The sequence below is a fragment of the Syngnathus scovelli genome, chromosome 7, assembly GCF_024217435.2.
Source record: "Syngnathus scovelli strain Florida chromosome 7, RoL_Ssco_1.2, whole genome shotgun sequence".
Taxonomy (NCBI): Eukaryota; Metazoa; Chordata; class Actinopteri; order Syngnathiformes; family Syngnathidae; genus Syngnathus; species Syngnathus scovelli.
In genome coordinates, this window is record NC_090853.1 from 16917274 (window position 1) to 16937964 (window position 20691).

Here is a 20691-nt window from a genome sequence, read left to right on the forward strand (position 1 = left end):
ATTAGTGGACACTGAACAATAAATGGGGAAGACAGTAGGAACATTATCCATCACTGGATCTGCAGCTCCTCCCCCCAGCGTGCGAGGCTTCAAATAATCAAATTCTTCAACTTGCATCAGTTTGTCTCCATAAGACTCTTTAGCACGGGTTTTCCCGGGCACTCCGGTTTCCTCCCATTTCCCAAAATCATGCATGGTAGGCTTATTGAGCACTCCAAATTGCCCGTAGGTGTGACTACGAGTGCGGATGGTTGTTCATCTCTGTGTGCCATGCAATTGGCTGGCAACCGGTTCAGGGTGTCCCCCGCCAACTGCCCGATGCTCCAGCACGCCCGCAACTCACGTGGGAACAAGCGGTACAGAAAATGCACGGATGGATCATCATGGATGGATTATTAAGTGGCCATATGATACTTCAATAATAGTTATGTGTGTATCATTGTCATGTGCATCACTTTGTTTAGGAAGGTGAAGAGAGAGCCTTCTGCCCCTTTAAACATCAGATTGCAAAAAATAACGCTAACTACATTGCACAAACATTAAGTTGTCATGTTTGGCTTACCACTTGAACATGTTAAACATAGAGCATCCACAAACAAATTAAAGGTTACCCGACTGTCTGTGGTCAGCCTGGGATAATAAAGGGGAAAATGGTAAGCAGTGGAAAATGGATGGGTTTCACAGAAGACTGCAAACATTTTCTTCTTCAAAGGAGGAGGTTAGCGTGATTTCTAAACTGGTCATGAAAATGTTAATACACACGATTAAGACAATATAGTCAGATTGAATTTAGTTGTAGAGTCAACAGTAGGAGTGTCAACTGGTTAGTGGGGGTCGCAGCTGCAACCCCTTTATCCGTCAGTGACAACATCCCCCGATCTACCCTCTCCCTAAAAAAAAAACACCCTCAGCACAAGCAACTTACAAAGTACAACCTACCAGGCTTGGTGGCTTACAAGACAATATTACATTATAAACACAAAAACAAATTGGATTATGTCCAGTTGAATCCATTGAACCCTCTTTTACACGTAAATTCAGCAGCCTTAAAGTAGCATTAAATATCCTTTCTTTCACACAGATATAAACTAAGAGTGTGCATTGTATCTAACTTCCTAATTGCTTAATTGTTTGTAATTTGTTTTCTAATGGCACAACATTTTTTTTTAGATGGGGTGAGGTGTTGAAAAGTTGAAAAGGTGTAGAAAAGGCCACAAAGACTTCAACCAAGTAAATGGTATGATGCTTCGATAAAATAACCACAAAAAAACACTAAGTTAGCATAAATGTTTCTTTTCTTACAGATTTACACAATTGATTAAAATTAATAACTTACTAAATTAGCAATTTCACTATTTCTTTAGTTGATCACAATAAAGCTACTTGCAGTGATTCTATTGAATTTAGTCATTTTACAATCATGGTATATGCTGCACAAAGTAATTTACACCTAAATTTGGATTTTATGCGGAGTTTGGGGTCCAGAATTTGGGAATGGTGTTAAATGCGAAAGCACGTCGTATAGTGTTCTTTTAGAAAGGCATGTTTTTAGGCAGCCGAATGGGTCCTTTGTTACATTAATTCATGTCAGGCATGTTGTTGAGCGGCCAAAGGGATCCGTTTGCTGTCCGTCACTCACACACATCGTAATCTGTTGACATTTTATTAAAAGGGAAGCAATTTGCAGATGACAACTTCAGGCAAATTGAGTAAGTCATTCTGATGCCATGTGAATTGGATGGAAGAGAGAATAAAGCAGCCACTTATTCTACTACTGTGTCTGGCCATGCTCTGTGACCTGCGAGTGACTGTGTGGATGAGATGCTTCCGTAACTCCCCACTTTACGAATCAAAAACAATCTTCGCTCTTCGTATCACTGTAATAAAGCAGTCATAAAGATCAAACAGCCCTACTTCTTATTATCAAACGCCTTTAAATTGGTCACAGAAGTTCATCAAATCACTAGCACAAAGGCTCAGGCGCTAGCTTTGCTTAGCTTTGTACGGTTCTTATATCGTCCATTTAAAATAATACCTGAAGATGTATTTATGACCAAAAAATGGGGTCCATGATCAAACCGCATTGAACAGAAAGTCACGTAGGATCGAAGCGAGTAAAATTGAGATTTCAATAAATTACCATAGTGAAGGATTCTACAGTATGTTATTAAATTGTATTTCTGATTATATAATTGAAAAATATTGTTGCATAATATGTACCAGCTTAATAGTTCTTAATTAAGCCTCTATCACATTGTAAACCAAAAAGACAGTCACCTGACAAATAGCACAATAATTTAGAGCATTAACTGGCTAATGCTGTAAGCACAGATAAGACCAAACAAGGAATGTCCAAATCAAGATTAGTATACTTATGAAACCACACAGGCAGATTAGGTGTCTAATTCTCCTGACCCTCTGAAATAAATCTGGGTTTATTCTTCCGAGTAGTTTCAAAGCGATGACTCAAGCCAAGTTCTAACAGCTGCTTCGGTAGACAGATTTTTTAAGGCCAGATGATCTGGTTAATCAAGTTAAATAAGCTTAATGAAATCAATTTCATTAGCTGTTGTCACGGTGTCTCCCTTCCTCCATACAAACTGTATGTATGTATATATATATATATATATATATATATATATATATATATATATATATATATATGTGTGTGTGTGTGTGTATATGTGTGTGTGGGTATATACATGTATATATACAAATAAACGTGAACAAACCACACGTTGGGCATCATTGTCTCCGATTACGCCTACATGGGACCGCCTCGTTTCTGAGAAACAAGCTCAGTGCTCCCACTAATTCAACGTAATGGTGAGTTAGATTTTTATGTGGTTTATAGTTGTTTTTATGCTAGTTGTATCATTTTATTTCATCATATTTATATATTTATTGTAAATCATCATCATCATCATCGGTTTAAAGTCCGTTTTCCAGGCGCCGCTGGGTTGGACTGGGTTCTTGATATGGCTTTCTTCCACCGGGAACGGTCCATAGCCATCTCGTGGTTGATGCCGAGTGCCTTCATGTCGGCTGACACGGTCGTCTGCCAGGTCTTTTTAGGTCGGCCACTGGGTCTTGTTCCCTCTACGTTATACGACATAACTTTCTTCACCCAGTCGTTCTCGTCCTTCCTCACTACATGTCCGTACCATCGCAGTCTGCCTCTCCTCACCACATCCACTATGGCCTCCACTCCCATCTTCTTTCTCAGCTCTGCACTGGGTTTTCTCTCCCTCATTGACACACCACACATCCATCTGATCATCCTCATTTCTGCTCTGTTTAGTTTTTCTTCGTGTTCTGTTTTCAGGGCCCATGCCTCATTTCCGTACGTCATACTACTTCTGACGCAGGCGGAGTACACTTGGCCTCTCATCTTCAGGGATGGGGCCTTAGATGTTAAGAAGGGCATGAGTTCCCTGAATTTCTTCCACCCGCTTCTCACCCTTGCAGTCACTGCTAAGTCCACCCCACCATCAGCGTTAAGCATGTCTCCAAGGTATCAGAAGCTGTCCACCACCTCGTACATCTCCCCATCTACTATGAGCCCCTCTAGCTCAGCTGGGTCTGCTTGGGCGACTTCTCCCCTGCACCGCTTGCATTCGAAGGTCTCACTTGCAGCTAGTAGGCTGCCTTTTACTCCGCTGCATCTCCGGTGTACCCATCTCTGACAACCCTTGCACCGGATAGAGTTAGCTTGCACCCCCTTCCCGCAAACTCCACATGGCCATGCTCCTGACTGTGGTACCACTCCCAGGCCAGCACCACCGACCATGACCTTTGATTTTGCCGCATTCACCTTCATACCTTTCACTTCCAGGCAGGTCTTCCATGCTGCTAGCTTCCCAGCTAGGTCTTCTCGACTGTGAGCCATCAATACCAGGTCATCCGCGTAGAGCAGCTCCCATGGTAGTCCACCCCTCACTTCCCTCGATACCACATCCATCACGATAGCAAACAATAATGGGCTGAGCACCGATCCCTGGTGCACCCCTACCCTTACTTCAAACCCATTACTGTCGCCAACTCCTATTCTAACAGCTGTGCATGCTCTGCAGTAGAGAGTCATCACAGCCTTAACCAGTCCCTCTTCCACGCCCGACTTCCTTAGGGCCCATCTCACCACCTCCCTTGGCACCCTGTCGAATGCTTTTTCCAGGTCAACAAAAGCGAAGTACAAGTAAATGTATTATCTATTTATATAAATGTATTTATTTATCGAAAGGCCGATCCTCGAAAGTATTTTTGACACGTAACCGGTCTGTGGCGCAAAAAAGGTTGGGGACCACTGCTCTATAGGTCCTTCCTAATGTCTGGTTAAGTCTGATTCTACTTACCGTAATTTTCAGACTAAAAGTCGCTCCAGAATATAGGTCGCATTAGCCATAAAATGCACAATAACGTGAAAAAAAACATATATAAGTCGCTCCGGATTACAAGTCGCATTTTGGGGGAAATTTATTCGACAAAATCCAACACCAAGAACAGACATGAACGAGCAACAACAGGCTAAACGATAGGTATGCTAACGTGACATAAACACAAACGAAGGGCTGAGAACGGGCCTGACGTAACATTCAGAGTTATTCAAATAACTATTACATAAATAACACGTTTATAAAACCATCTGTGTCACTTCAATTCATTAAATCCATCGATCGTCCTTTATGGAAACGATGCCGCGTATGCGCCGCTGACGTCTAAATATTCTAAATATTCCACAGACCCATATAACGATATATAAAGTATATATCAAATAACTATCATATAAACAACAATTTTATCAAACCATCTGTCACTCCAAATCATTAAATCCATCGATCAAATTCCTCGTCCTTTGTCAACAACGCCGCGCGTGCGCCCTGACGTCAGCCTCGTCGTTATTCCACAGATCTAATATATAACTATACTATAGCGTTAACAAAGTACAAGGAAAGACGTGGGTTTGGTCTCTTTATTTAACAAATCAAGAGTTCAACGAGCCAACAAGTACTGAACTGTAACGATATAAACATATACAAGTTGCTACACGAAATAAAATATATCAAATAACTCTAACATAAACAGTTCACCGTCACACGGCCCCAAGCACTGAAGTTGACTTCCAGACGTGTGGCGGTGTGGACTTCCATCCACGGAGGTGCACTTCCAGCCATGGAGGTGGAAGAGAGCTCCATAGAATAGGACCGGGTGTGCATAAAAGCCAAGTCCGAGCCCCATCTACCGTCCCCAGACAGCCACACGGCCTAGCGTCGGCCCACGACTTCCATCCACGGAGGTGAAAGAGAGCTCCGTAGAGTAGGACCGGGCGTGCGTAGAAGCCATGTCCGAGCTCCATACCGTCCCTGGACAGCCACCTGGCCGAGCGCCGGCCCCCGACTTCAATCCACGGAGGTGAAAGAAAGCTCCGTAGAGTAGGACCGGGTGTGCGTAAAAGCCATAATAGTTTTTCAAACCTTCTGTGTCATTCCAAATCATTAAATCCTTCAAACTCTTAGTCCTCAGTCTCACTTACAAACAAAGCCACTAATGATGCCGGTAGTACGTGGGGCCCTTCGTCATCCTGTGATGGAATCTTTGTCCGTTATGTAAACAACCGCCGCGTCGCGCCACTGACGTCACTTGAAATTCAAATGACAGTAATCCCTTGCTATATCGCGGTTCGTTTATCGCAGTTTAAACCAGCTCAGTGGCCTAGTAGTAGAGTGTCCGCCTTGAGACTGGAACGTTGTGGGTTCAAACCCTGGCCGGGTCATACCAAAGACTATAAAAATGGGACCCATTGCCTCCCTGCTTGGCACTCAGCATCATGGGTTGGAATTGGGGTGTTAGATCCCCAAATGATTCCCGAGCGCGGCACCGCTGCTGCTCACTGCTCCCCTCTCCCCCAGGGGATGGATCAAAATCACACGGGGATGGGTTAAATGCAGAGGACAAATTTCACCACACCCAGATGTGTGTGTGACGATCATTGGGACTTTAACTTAACTTCAACTTTAACTTTGTTTTTCTTTTTTTTTTTTTTTGAATTTTGAAAATTTGTGAAAAAATTCACATATAAGTCACTCCTCAGTATAAATCGCCACCCCCCACCCAAACTATGAAAAAAAACGCGACTTATAGTCCGAAAATTACGGTATATGTTAAGATGTGACATTTAGTTCAGTATTGTGTATATTCTAATTGATATTTTACATTCTCTGTTTTAAGACCTCTGTTATTGGATTTCTTTTGTAGAATATTTGTTATTGAATTCCTGCTATCCATTATCTGCTACCCATTATTTGTTGTTTATGATGATGATGATGATGATAGAACTTTATTCATCCCACAGCGGGGAAATTCACTTGTCACAGCAGCGCATATGAGTGCAAGAACAATACGAGTACAAGAATAAAAACAAGTGCCAGAATTACAAAAAAGGGTAAATAACAGACAAGGACAAACACAAGTGCTGCTAGCAGAGACGAAACACATACATTTTATCAGGTGGCATGCATGTTGTAAAGTCTGACAGCAGAGGGAATGAAGGACCTGCAGAACTGTTCCTTTCTACACCGAGGGTGCAAAAGTGTCCTGCTAAAGAAGCTGCTCAGGGACCGCGCAATCTCATGGAGGGGGTGAGAGGTGTTGTCCATGATGGATTTAAGCTTAATCAACATCCTCCTCTCACCCAGTACCTCAATGGAGTCCAGGGGACAGCCCAGGAAAGAGCTCGCTCTTCCGACCATCTTATTCAGTCTCCCCCTGTCCCGGTCAGGACTGCCCCCACCCCAGCAGACCACAGCGTAGAGGATGGCTGAGGCCACCACAGAGTCTTAGTAGGTCCGGAGGAGAGCCCTGCACACACCGAAGGAGCTCAGTCTCCTCAGCAGGTGGAGGCGACTCTGGCCCTTTTTGTACAGGGCGTGCGTGTGATCAGTCCAGTCCAGTTTGTTGTTGAGGTGAACACCCAGGAGGTCTTCCACAGTCCTGGGACCTTGTTCAGGCTCAGGTTGAACAGGTACCTGACCACACCACTCAGCTGGTCCGCACAGTCCCTGAGCAGTCTCGGCCAGATGCCATCTGGGCCCGGGGCCTTCCCTGCCTTGATCTTTCTGAGGTGACTCCTCACCTGAAGATCTGTAAAGGAGAGGGGGACGTTGGAAGACGGGGCTGATGGAGTGGAGACAGAAGAGTGACTCCAGGGGGGTGAGAGGGGGTTGGTGAGCTGGCGGGGGGGCTGGAGTGTCGAAGGTGGCAGAATGAGGTGCGGAGCAAGGTGAAGGGGCGGGCGGGAGGCGGAATCAAATTTATCATCAACCATCTATCATTTCTCCCCCTGTAAATCTGGAATTACCATCTAACCCCTGAGTAAAGATACCCAATCCATCGTATCCTGTATTCTTACCGATACACCATCCTGTACGCTGTATACATCCTAACGACTCAGCGAAAATAGCCTCCTCAATAAGGAATGTGGACAATTTGATGACCACAAGGGAAACATTTCAGAGACTATTTAACACATGCCAATTGGGAATAGTTGGACACCATAGATGGCGCATGAGGAAGGGCAAGTGAACTGGAATGAGGGGAATCGGGATTTCAAAATAAAACAGGAAATGACAGGACAAGACAAAACTTCAGAAAGAAAACCTCATCGCGGTGTGACAGGCTGTAGGTGTGCACTAGTTGCCACGCTTCTGTCAGCCTAGCCCAGGACTGCTGTGGCTATTTATGTAGCTTACCACCACCAGAGTGTGATTGTGTGAGCGTATCAATAATGCATTTACTGTGAGCGCTTTTGAATACCGTATTTGCCGGTGTATTGGTCGACCTTTTTCGATCCAAAATCGACCGAAAAAAATCGACCTCGACTTATACACCGAGTCATAAAATTTAACTTCGTATTCATCGCTTCAAATGTGATGGTAACCAAGGCCGTTTCTCATGCATCTCATTGTGCGTTGCACTTAGAAAATTTGAACCGTGCGGCGTGCGCGAGTGCGCGGCCCGCTGGAAGTCCAATGAGGCGCCGCGATCTCCTGCGCGGTGCTTATAAAGTGCCGATCCGCTCGGCTTGGAGCTATTTCCGACCTCCCGTTGGTGCCGGGCGGCGTGCGCGAGCTCGCCGGCCGCGATCTCCTGCGCGGTGCTTATAAAGTGCCGATCCGCTCGGCTTGGAGCTATTTCCGACCTCCCGTTGGTGCCGGGCGGCGTGCGCGAGCTCGCCGGCCGCGATCTCCTGCGCGGTGCTTATAAAGTGCCGATCCGCTCGGCTTGGAGCTATTTCCGACCTCCCGTTGGTGCCGGGCGGCGTGCGCGAGCTCGCCGGCCGCGATCTCCTGCGCGGTGCTTATAAAGTGCCGATCCGCTCGGCTTGGAGCTATTTCCGACCTCCCGTTGGTGCCGGGCGGCGTGCGCGAGCTCGCCGGCCGCGATCTCCTGCGCGGTGCTTATAAAGTGCCGATCCGCTCGGCTTGGAGCTATTTCCGACCTCCCGTTGGTGCCGGGCGGCGTGCGCGAGCTCGCCGGCCGCGATCTCCTGCGCGGTGCTTATAAAGTGCCGATCCGCTCGGCTTGGAGCTATTTCCGACCTCCCGTTGGTGCCGGGCGGCGTGCGCGAGCTCGCCGGCCGCGATCTCCTGCGCGGTGCTTATAATGTGCCGATCCGCTCGGCTTGGAGCTATTTCCGGCCTCCCGTTGATGCCAGGCGGCGTGCGCGAGCTCGCCGGCCGCAATCTCCTCCGCGGTGCTTATAAACAGCCGCATGCGCACGGCCTCCCGGAATTTGAACACATTTCGTCAATAAATTTCGCATATTGAATTTTGAAGTTTAATATAATGCAACAATTGAGCTCGACTTATACAAAGGATATATCATAAAATCGTAAATTTCCGTCGAATTTTAGGGGGTCGACTTATACACCGAGTCGACCTGTACACCGGCAAATACGGTATATGATAGAAAATTTATATATTGCCAATATATTCTTGTCTTTATTATTTAATTCTATGTAAGCACCCACGATAATGGTCTATGCTGAGGATGCCTTGGTGCTGGTTACGCAACCTCGACAATGTTTACCTGCATTTCTATGTATAATTAACATGTTTTCTCAGCTGTTAGCATCCAAGGTAAATTGGAATAAATCAGAGGCCCTCCCATTGACACGTCACTGCTTTGAGAAATAATTATATCTGGTAATTTCAGTGGGCCACTGTCAGGAATAAGGTGTCTTGGAATTTTGTTTCCTCGCTCTCTTTCGGATTTGGTGAGGGTAGATTTCTAAACGCTATTAAATACAAGATTCAAGAATTTTTATTCGCAATCTTTGAGCGTGCCAAACAAGGAATTTGACTTTGGTACATGACAGCCTCTGTTCAACATTTAGATTACTAACAACACTCAGGACGTGTGAAAAATGACAAATATTCTCAAACATCCCCTGATCTTAAACTCCCAGGAGGGCAAGGAAAAACTCAAAACTCCAACTAGGGGAAATGAGAAACCTTTAGAAGAGACCACAGATGGGAGGATCCCTCTTCTAGGATGACTAGGCTGCAATTGATGCAGAGAGGACACATAGTACAAATAGTGTAGACAATTCAAAAAAGGTGTGGAGACCAGGATGTTATTGCACAGCAATGACTCTGAGAGTGAAGAGTGGTGTGAGTTCATCAGAGCGACAGCCTGGAGGAAGAAGCTGTCTCTGTCTGATGGTTTTGCTGTACAGAGCTCTATAACGCCGTCCAGAGGGGAGTAGTTCGAACACACTGCAACCTGGGTGAAAAGGGTCTGTAGAGATGTTACTTGCACGTTTCCTGGTCCTGGACAGGTACAAGTCTTGGATAGATGGGAGGTTGATTCCAATTATCTTTTCTGCAGTCCTGATTGTCCGTTGCAGTCTGTGCTTGTCTTGTTTGGAGGCCGACCCAAACCAGACAGTGATGGAGGTGCAGAGGACAGACTGGATGATGGAAGTGTAGAAGGTCTTCAGCAGCTCCCGTGACAGGTTGAACTTCTTGAGCTGTCTCAGGAAGTACAGCCTCTGCTGGGCCTTCTTCTGGACAGAGTCTTTGTGGCCGGTCCATTTCAGGTCCAGAGAAATTGTGGTTCCCAGGAACTTAAAGGTGTCTGTGGAGAGAATAGTATTACTGTGGATACTGAGGGGTGATAGTCATGAAGGGTCTCGCCTGAAGTCCACTGTCAACTCCACGGTCTTGAGCAGGTTCAGCTCCAGGTGGTTTTGGCTGCTCCAGTGGACCAGCCGCTCCACCTCCTATCTCTACGCAGTCTCGTCACCGTCCCGGATCAGTCCGATGAGAGTGGTGTCATCTGCATATTTTAGGAGCTTCACAGGAGAGTCACCTGAGGAGAAATCATTGGTGTAGAGAAAGAAGAGCAGTGGGGAGAGGACACACCCCTGAGGGGCGCCAGTATTGGTGGTCCGGGTGTCAGATGTGATGGTCCCCAGCCTCACACGCTCTCTCCTGTTGGTCAGGAAGCTGGTGATCCACTGACAGGTGGAGGCAGGCACCGCGAGCTGGATGAGCTTCTGTTGGAGGATGTCAGGAGCGATGGTGTTGAACGCCAAGCTGAAGTTCACAAACAGGTTCCTGGCGTACGTTCCTGGGGTGTCCAGGATGTAGTGCAGTCCCATGTTGACTGCATCATCCACCGACTTGTTTGCCCGGTAGGCAAACTGGAGGGGGTCAAGCAGGGGGCCCGTGACATCCTTCAGGTGGTTCAACGCTAACCTCTCGAAAGATTTCATGACCACAGATGTCAGAGTGACAGGTCTATAGTCATTCAAACCTGTGATGGCGGGCTTCGTGGCCACCGGTACGATGGTGGAGCTCTTGAAGCACGAGGGCACCTCACACAGCTCCAGGAAACGGTTGAAGATCCGTGCAAAGGTGGGTGCCAGCTGTTCAGCACAGACTTTCAAGCAGGAAGGTGACACGCCGTCTGGGTCTGGTGCCTTCGTGATCTTTTGTCTCCGGAACATCTGGCCCACTTCCTCCTTGTGGATCTGGAGTGCGGGAGCGACCTCTGCAAGAGAGAGAGCAGGTGACAACGGTAATGGAGGTGTGGACAGAGTGGTTGTGGGGGGAGTTGAGTATGTTGATTGTGCTGCAGGAGGTCCTGTTGAGTGGGAGGACCGATCAAACCTGCAGTAAAACCTTTTAGCTGGTTTGCAAGCCTTGGGTTCTCCACAGGACGGGGGGTTCGTTTCTTGAAGCCCATGATGCTCTGCAGACCTTTCCACACTGTTGAGGGATCAGGACTGGCAGAGAGGTGTCTCTCCAGGCTCCCTCCGTAACACCTCCTGGCTTTCCTGACCTCTCGTTTCAGTGTGTTTCTGGTCTGCTTGAACAGGTCCCGGTTGCTGCTCCTGTAGGCCTCCTCCTTGACTTTGCGCAGCCTCCTGAGGTTTGGTGTAAACCATGGTTTGTCGTTGTTGTACGTGCAGAAGTTCTTAGTCTGCACACACAGATCCTCACATAAACTGATGTATGATGTGACAGTGTCAGTGAATTCATGCATGTCTGAAGTTGCAGCTTCAAAAACTCCCCAATCGGTGCAGTCAAAGCAGGCTTGGAGGTCCTGCCTTGACTCCACGGTCCACTTCTTCACAGTCCTCACCACAGGCTTAGAAGTTCTTAATTTCTGCCTGTAGGCCAGGATCAGATGAACTAGACAGTCGTCCGAGAGTCCTAAAGCTGCACGAGCCACAGAGTGGTATTCTCAATGTCATATTGAAATTATACTGGCCTCACTAAACGTGTAGGTATTCAGCTATCCAGCATGTGTAAACAGTTAGGTGAGAACAACAACAAAGGTAATGCCGAACGATCGTCTGATTTTTCCTCTCCTTTATTTTACACAGATGTGCAAAACAGAAAGCTGTAAAACAGCATTGCCCTCATTGGGAATTGTTAGAGATTTGCTCACTCAAACTCATTTTGCAAGAACCACACGGGAGACAGGCAAGTTCTTTTAGACACCTGCAGGTGGAGAGTCCATTCGTCGCTGTGTGTGCAGCGATGATCGAATGGAGGTCTGGACTCTCCTTCCTGCAAGAGAATATTTATTAAGAGAAACAGAGTGGGGGTATGAGTGGGCTGAATAGAAAGCCCTTGTCCTCTAGTCTAAACATCTCAGGGGATGTTTTACGATCTTGTGATAAGGAGGACAAGGTAAGGTATTTATTACCTGTTGCATTCCAACATAATCCTATGATAAAGATAACCTGGAAAACCCTAACATCTCCCTCCTGTTTTATCATATGATTATGCTACCCCAAACAACAAAGATAAGTAAGAAAAAAAACACATATATATGTATAATGAAGAAAGAAGAATAGGAAAAATAAAAACAACAAACAATGATAGCAACACTTTCCAGTGAAGATGAGGCATTACCTTAATACCCCAGATCAAACTTATTGTGTAAGCGAAAAACCTGCTCGCCAGATGTTATTAGCAGGAAAATTCTTACACGGTCCCTTTGCCTTAAGGCGACCAGAATGCTATCAATAAAAACAAAAAGAAAAACAAAGAAACAGTACATCAGCGTATCCATTACTTGCGAAGCATATTTGATCGTCAAATTGACAAGTTTCCGTAATACATGCTCAACAGAACAGCATCTACGCAATCCACGTCTCATTATCATTATCACATCTGTCACGTCTAAGAAGTTGTATATGTGCTCGCGTTTTCGTCAGCTGCTGATGTTCTAGTCTGTAGGTGAGGTCTGTCACACACACTGGCGCACACACTCGTGTCCAGTTGGCAGGCAGCATCGGACAACTCTCGTGACCACAAAACCATGATCCGTACTGAACAGGCACGTGCACTCATAGGATGCAGGTGAGGCAGTGCCTCTGAACTTCTGGATGAAGTAGGTCCCGTCCGATGGTGCAGCCATGTTGGTAGTAGAGCCCTTACACCTTGAAAACGGCTCTCTCATCCTGGCACACAGCGGTGATGTCCAAAGCTCCCATCCAGTTTCCTCCTGGAGAGCAGTCGTCGTTAATGCATTTGTGGGTCCTGCAACCTTGGATGCAACATGTGTAGTCAGCAAGACTTGGAATGGTCCCTCCCGTCGTGGCTGGCCCAGTTCCTTCTTTTGATGACCTCGATGTAGACCCAGTCTCCTGGATTGATGGGGTTGTCGACCTGTGAGGAGGAAAGATCAAGCGGCAGTAAATTTGTCTTTGACACAGTTTGAGCGTCCTGATCATATAATCTGCCAAGGACTGCTCTTCATCTGTTGTTTGCAACTCTCGTAGTCAATTGTCGTGCCCATTTAACTGGGAAATGGGAGTGTTTGCGGGAAGAGTTTGAACACCTCCTAATGATTCCCTTAAACCAGGGGTGTCAAAGTCAAATGGACGGAGGGCCAAATAAAAAATTTAGCTACAAGCCGAGGGCCGGACTGATCGAATGTTCATTGAAAATTTTTTAAATGACGCATATAGTCTAGTGAACCTAATTGAACCTACTGAAAACCTAACAAATATATTCCAATATGATCAGATAAATAAAGCAATATTTTCTTATGGCTCTGTCAGTAATCTTTCATTTTCAACAGACACAAAAGACAAATTTCCTTTATATAAAAATCCCCATAACATGAACATTAAATGAAAGAAACCGGTATTATTCAAGGCACCATCAGTAGCCTATATTTTCTATTTTAGCAAAAGTGGGCTAAATTTACTTCAAAGAAAAAAATAATAATAGCAATTTTCTATCATCCACTCAACTGAAATATTTTTAAAATATAATTGGATTGAAATACAATAAAATAAAGTGCAAAAATCTATTAATCAAAAACAACACTTTCTTCAAGGAGAAGTAACATGCAGTGAAAACAAATATTAAACTTTAACTTTTGAACTTGAACTGAGTAAAAACTCTAAATATGTGATTGCACAGTAATGTTCACTTGTTTGAGGTTGAGGGTGATACTTGGTGGTGTCCCATCTTTTCCACAAGTTCATCAATGTCCGGGGTCAGGCTCTGAGTTGAGGAAATCCTCAGAATTGAGTGAAGGTGTTCAGCAGTAAGTTGACTTCTGTGTGATGTTTTGTTCAGGTTCATCAAAGAAAACAGTTGTTCACACAGGTATGTGCTGCCAAACATAGACAATGTTTGAGCAGCCTGGATGCGCAGCTGGGGCATTGTGTCGGGGAGGAAATGGGCAAACTCCGCAGCACCCACTGCCGCATATTTTGCCCTCAGTGCATCATTGCATTGGAGGTCAATCAACTCCATTTGGAGGTTTGGTGGTGAGCTTTCCACGTCAACAGCAAATGGATTACCGAGCAGTTCAAACTTGCTTTTTTGTGCTTCAAAGTCAGCAAATCGGCGTCGGAAGTCAGCGGCAAGCATACCTATTTTATCAGCCAACTGTGCGCTCTCGGGAACGCACTGGTAGAGAGCTTCTCTTTCATGGTCTGGCAGCTGGGAAAGTGGCTCAAATTTTCTTGCCGCATCTGCGTCTCCCACAGAGTCAGTTTGGTTTTAAATGCCTTCACTGTACTGTACATATCAGAGATGACACGATCCCGACCCTGCAGCTGCAAGTTCATTGCATTCAGATGACTCGTAATGTCACACAGAAAAGCCATTTCACACAGAAACCTTTCGTCTCGGAGTTGTGTTGTGTCTTTCCCTTTGCTGTCCAAGAACAGACAAATCTCCTCACGAAGCTCGAAACATCTTTGCAGCACCTTTCCCTGGCTTAGCCATCGCACCTCTGTGTGATAAGGCAAATCACCATGCTCCGTTTCTAACTCCGTCAGAAATGCCTTGAACTGGCGGTGATTTAAACCTTTGGCTCTGATAAAGTTAACTGCGCGCGTGATGATGCTCATTACATGTTCCATTTTCAAGGCTTTACCGCACAACGACTCCTGGTGTATGATACAATGATAAGCTGTCAGCTCACTTGTCGCGTTTTCCTCTTGCATCTTTTCACGTATCTTCGCCACCAGTCCGCTCCTGTGTCCACACATCGCAGGTGCTCCGTCGGTTGTCAAACCCACGAGTTTTTCCCAAGGCAGCTCCATCTCATTTACACATCTTGACACCTCTTCATACAAATCATGCCCCGTAGTTGTGCCATGCATAGGACGTAAAGCCAAAAACTCCTCTGTCACGCTTAGGCTGGAGTCCACTCCGCGGATGAAAATTGACAACTGGGCAATGTCAGAAATGTCGGTGCTCTCATCCACAGCCAAGGAATATGCGATGAAATCTTTTCCCTTTTTCACAAGCTGCTCTTTTAGATTGATGGACAACTGGTCTACTCGCTCGGCAATGGTGTTTCTGCTCAGACTCACATTTGAAAAGAGTTGCCTTGTTTCTGGGCAAACTTCGTCACAAACTTTAATCATACAGTTTTTGATGAAATCCCCCTCCGTAAATGGCCGGGCTGATTTAGCGATCTCTTCTGCCAAAATAAAACTGGCCTTGACAGCAGCCTGGCCTTGTGATTTGGCTTTTTTGAACAGAGCCTGTCGAGATTTGAGGCCTCGTTTTAATTCCTCGGCCTTCTGTAGCCTTTGTTCCATGTCCATATTCTTGTTTTTGTCTGCGTGTTTCGTTTCATAATGTCGTCTCAGATTATACTCTTTCATTACCGCCACACTTTCTCCACACAGAAGACACACAGGTTTTCCAGCTACCTCCGTGAACATATACTCCGACTCCCACCTTGTTTGAAACTCCCGGTTCTCAGTGTCCACCTTCCGTTTTGCCATTTTTGATGGGTATCTGAAAGTTAATTTTACTGTTATGCTGACGACTGCTGTGCTAATAAATATTGAAATGAAGCGGCCTACTGCTCGGTGCGTCACCGTTGCATTGTGGGAAATGTAGTATTGGTGCGTGTAAAAGATCTGCGGGCTGCCGGCTTGCTGCGGTCTGCGGGCCGGTTCTAATAATAAATCAAGATCATCCCAGGGGCCGTAAAAAACCTTCTCGCGGGCCGGATGTGGCCCGCGGGCCTTGACTCTGACATATGTGCCTTAAACCAAAAACTATTTATGACAGGGGCGTTCCCATTTATTGCCTCCTGGTTTAAAAGAGATTGTCTTATCCATGCCTTCTTTCTCCTCACACGCTCGCACCCACACAGGGTGTGAACACACACACACACACACACACACACACACACATCTGCACGCACACATACACAAAACGGCATACAAAGTTCAGACGAAGACAACAAGACTGTCACAATTTTACAGAGATTACTCACAAACAGAACACACAGACAAAGGGATTCTAATCCATCTCTCATGTAGCTTCTTTTGATAGAATCTCCTATCGGTAACTGTATAGCAGATGTTTTAGCATATAATCCCATACTCTGCTCTCTCGCTTCTACTTTTTCATGTCGGTGCAGTCGTAGGTGGCCCCTATTGCAGTCATTGTCTTGTTAACTGTCGCCTTGTGACTCTTATGCATGATTGTGTGAATGTCAAAAATTGAACGTACCTAACTTTCTGACCATCCAACCTCCACTGTGGTATAAAAAACCTTACTATTGTATTGAGTAGGTACATTGAGCAACCTAGCTTCCTCCTGACTGCCAAATGTCCTGTTCTAAAATGTATATAACTCGACCTCTACGTTTTAAGCTTGATGAGCCAAAATATCAGATCTTGCTCTTGTTTCCTACCGTTTTAGCCTATTTGTTTTATCCAAATCCGTTCAATCTCTGATTATAATGCTTTTCTCTGTAGCCCTGCGTATTTTTCAAATTTGTATTTATTTATTTATCAAATCTCCTCAGTTCTGTCAAACTCAGTGCACAATGAACCTCCCTTCCACTTTGAACCAAGCTTCACCAAATTTGGGAACGCCATAGCAAGGAGTGCGATTTGGTTGTCGGACACTCCAAGTCCAGATCTTTTTGCCGCACTTCACCCTCTCAAGTTGGTGTTCTTTTGTTGTTGCTTCAGAGCGACCCCATCCATCACTCTTGAATGAGTCCATTGTTCAAATGAGTCAATTTTCATCATTGTGAGTTCCTCCGCTTTTCACTGTCTTTTCCGTCCCCGAGGATGTTGTATTTCCTCCGGAGTGTAGCACAACAGCAGTCTTTTCTTGTCCTTCGCCAAAGGTCAAAGGTGCTTCAGAGCCAGGCACCATTTTGTAGTTGTTCACGGCTGCAGGCGAAGACTCGGATTGGGTTTCAGGGGCCCTGACACTGAGAATGACAGGCTGGGACGTCAAACTTGTAAGACTATCTCCAAATGTAGCTGCTTCCATCAATTTGCTGGTAACATTTATTTACCAAACTTCAAATTCTCCTAATAACAGCGGTCTCGTTTTTATATCGTAAATCCTGCAACTCATCCTATTTTTGAGCTACATTTTATCTATAGTTCCAATTTAATCGGACAGTATGTTGTCTTCAGTATCATTATTGAAAATCAACTCATCTAGGTCTGCTTTCCACATCAAGCCCTGATCTGTATGTCTTGACCTCTCACATGTTATTGTCATGCTTGCTCAAAAATGTGACTTAGAGTATGGTGCTGTGAATTCTCAATCTCCCCAATGAAATTGGATCCCACCTCGTAGTTCTTATCGTTCTCATGTTCCTGTTAGCCTGCAATTGTCCAAATCAAAAATGTTTTCTTTTAACTGTCTTTCTTTTGAACCTCTAAATCTCTCGTGTTGCTAACCTATCTACACCAGAACAAAAAATTTACCACAATATAACACCAAATGTATTCGAAAATTCATTGTCATAGAGTGTTGTATTATTACTATCTTCCACTATCTGTCCTACTCACTCCCCCCTTTTGAGGCTTGGCAACGCCCATGCCTCACATCTTGACCAACTTTTTGGGAGAATGCGTTCTTTACTACATACGATTCCATCCATCCATCCATTTTCTGAACCGCTTAGTCCCCACGGGGGTCGCGGGCGTGCTGGAGCCTATCCCAGCAGTAATCGGGCAGTAGGCGGGGGACACCCTGAACTGGTTGCCAGCCAATCGCAGGGCACACAGAGACAGACAACCAACCGCACTCACACTCACACCTAGGGACAATTTGGAGTGATCAATCGGCCTACCAAGCATGTTTTTGGAATGTGGGAGGAAACCGGAGAAAACCCACGATTCCATCATCATTTAATTTGACTTTCTTTCCAAAACGCTTCTCAATTTCTCAGTTCACACATCTTCTACATGTGTTACTGGTTCTCCAGTTTTTTTTCTCTAGTTAATTATCAATCCAAAAGCTACGTGTTTCTTTCTAACATTCAACCTGCTCAAAATCACTCTTTCATCAAAGTCGCTCTACTAATTTTCTATAGTAGTCGCCAACGACTTCAACCATTCAACCTTTCATTCAGGCAATCATTCATCAATGCTCATCATATGCATCTCACACAGTCTCCAAAAAGGAGTCTTCCCATCACATTGGTCCCAATTCATCCAAGCTCACCACACAACATTTATATATCATTTTCAACTCAGGTTTCCTGGTAGAACAATCCACCAATTCAAAAAAGACTTAACTAAAACAAACAACTGGCAAATTAATCTGAATTTTTTCTTTGTTTTTAAATTTGAAGAACTCAATTTTGCATAATCTTATAACACAACCAATCAATTATTCCTATTAAATGTAGCAATGCAAAATCTTAAATTTACAATTTAGCTTCTCCCAATTCCTGAAAGCATGTTCTGTTGTTTTGTTAACTCCGAATTTCTCATGAGGGCTTGACACTAACATGCACTAGTGTGGATTAGTTTCTGCTCGCAAACAGATTGCTCTCTTTTTCTTTCATTTTTATCTGTCAAAATTGTTTCTGTTCTGCGGTGTAAATTGAATAGACAACAGTCTAGCAAATTTCTTTATACTAAAAGTTTAGCCAATCTTCTTCAACTTAACACATACGCACACACATGCACAGCTCTCGCGTGCGGAAGCTAGGTCTCAGCAACAATGATTCGTCACAGGCTGGCCATTTCCTGTGGTCGATCATGAGCTGGTCCCTCCCATGCACACGAGGACAGCACATTCTAATTTTATTTATTTATCTTCTAGGAGCAAGTTGCATTTCTTTACCACTTGATTTGCATATTTTAACTTCAGTGTAACACAATTTGATCCCTATTCATTTGTAATTGGGCCTACAAACAGCATTGTCATACTTCTTGTGTGGACAGGGGCTCTAACAATCTAAAACGATTTGCGATAACCTGACAATGACATGTTTTGCTGTCATATGGGAGAGGTTTCAGATTTTTTAAATTTCGATACATGATTTGCATAGGACCGGAAACTCCTCTTGCCCCTTGCTTGAGCCGCAGCTTGAGCTGCGGCCTTGCACCTGCTCACAGGGGCCTTATTGTCTCCTGGTCTGACAAACACTTGTGACCGCATCAGTTTTCATCTTTCTAGCTTTTGTCTCTTGAATTCGTTCTCATCTCTTTGTGAAGATTTCAACCACACTCTAGCACTTCTACCACTTCTTCCACATTTCAAATTTCCCTGTACTCCATACATTTTCTTCCACTTCAGCATGTATTGCATACAATTAAGAAATCTACTTGCCATGAACTTCTCATCTCAAAGAAGAGCAGAGCAAGAGATTTACTGTTCTTATTTCCCATCTTAATTTTAGTAGTTTAAGGTTTTAAAATGTTTTACAATTTTTTTTTTTTCTTTGAGGATCCTCAATGCAGCTTTAAATTGACCTTTCAACAGATTACTAGCCTGTTTTATTGCCGTGGATCAACGCTAGAACTGCTATTTAGTCAATTTATCCTACCAGTCACACACTCAATCACACAAACTCCAGCGCTTTTTTAGGCCTATCCAGGGATGGGTGTAAAACCCTCCCAAACAGCTTTGGAAAAACGGACAAAAGAAAAAATCTACGCCCTTCTTCAATTAAGAAAAAGAAGCTCTGTTTTTCTTAGCCCATTTCTTCCACTGGGACTTGAACCCAAGCTGTTCTTTGGCTTGGAAAAACATACAAAGAAAAATCTACGCCCTTCTTTGATTAACAAAAAAGAAGCTCTGTGTTTCATAGCACGTTCCTTCCACTGGGACTCTAACCCAAGCCAGATCCCTCAGCTCGGAAGAACAGACAAAGAAGAGTCTACGCACCTCTTCGATGAACAAAAAAGAAGCTCTGCTTTTCTTAGCCTGTTCATTCCACTGGGACTTGAACCCAAGCTGGCTCTCGTGCACCTCTACATTTTACGCGTTTCACAACAACACAATCACACAACTTCAGGCCTTTAACTTACTTGTCCCCTGGTTCGTTGCACTGCCGGGTCCCGTCAATCCACCTCTGTCAGACGAAGGCAGACCTAAGATGCTGGCCCAGCGAAGAATTCTCTTCCCAGGACTTTCTCCTCCAGGTCCTCTTAATGGACGCTGGCTTGTCGACAATGCAGCACGTCCTCCTTCGTCAGCCAGATAGCGGGTATGAGAGGTCCCGGGTTTCGGCACCAAAATGTTAGAGATTTGCTCACTCCAACTTACTTTGCAAGAACCACACGGGAGACAGGCAAGTTCTTTTAGACACCTGCAGGTGGAGAGTCCATTCGTCGCTGTGTGTGCAGCGATGATCGAATGGAGGTCTGGACTCTCCTTCCTGCAAGAGAATATTTATTAAGAGAAACAGAGTGGGGGTATGAG

The 20691-nt window shown here is 45.0% G+C and overlaps 2 protein-coding genes across 8 annotated transcripts in view; one reads left to right on the forward strand and one right to left on the reverse strand.

The window, feature by feature from the left end:
- Positions 1-20691, forward strand: part of brip1 (BRCA1 interacting helicase 1) — a 280957-nt gene that overhangs the window by 192170 nt on the left and 68096 nt on the right. For 2 of the 7 annotated variants that reach the window (XR_007482712.2, XR_007482711.2), the window contains one exon: positions 1171-1237. The exons of 3 other annotated variants lie outside the window; for them this stretch is intronic. Coding sequence is in view for 2 of the 4 variants with exons in the window: in XM_068651486.1 (XP_068507587.1) it covers positions 1171-1187 (17 nt within the window). In the remaining 2 variants the exon portion in view is untranslated. Of the gene's footprint in view, positions 1-1170; positions 13507-20691 lie in introns of those variants that run through there. 2 more of the 7 variants (XM_068651486.1, XM_068651484.1) reach the window with 1 other exon arrangement.
- LOC137840481 (general transcription factor II-I repeat domain-containing protein 2-like) lies at positions 14406-15776 on the reverse strand. Its single transcript, XM_068651490.1, has one exon. The coding sequence runs from the start codon at positions 15774-15776 to the stop codon at positions 14406-14408; it is 1371 nt and encodes a 456-aa protein (XP_068507591.1).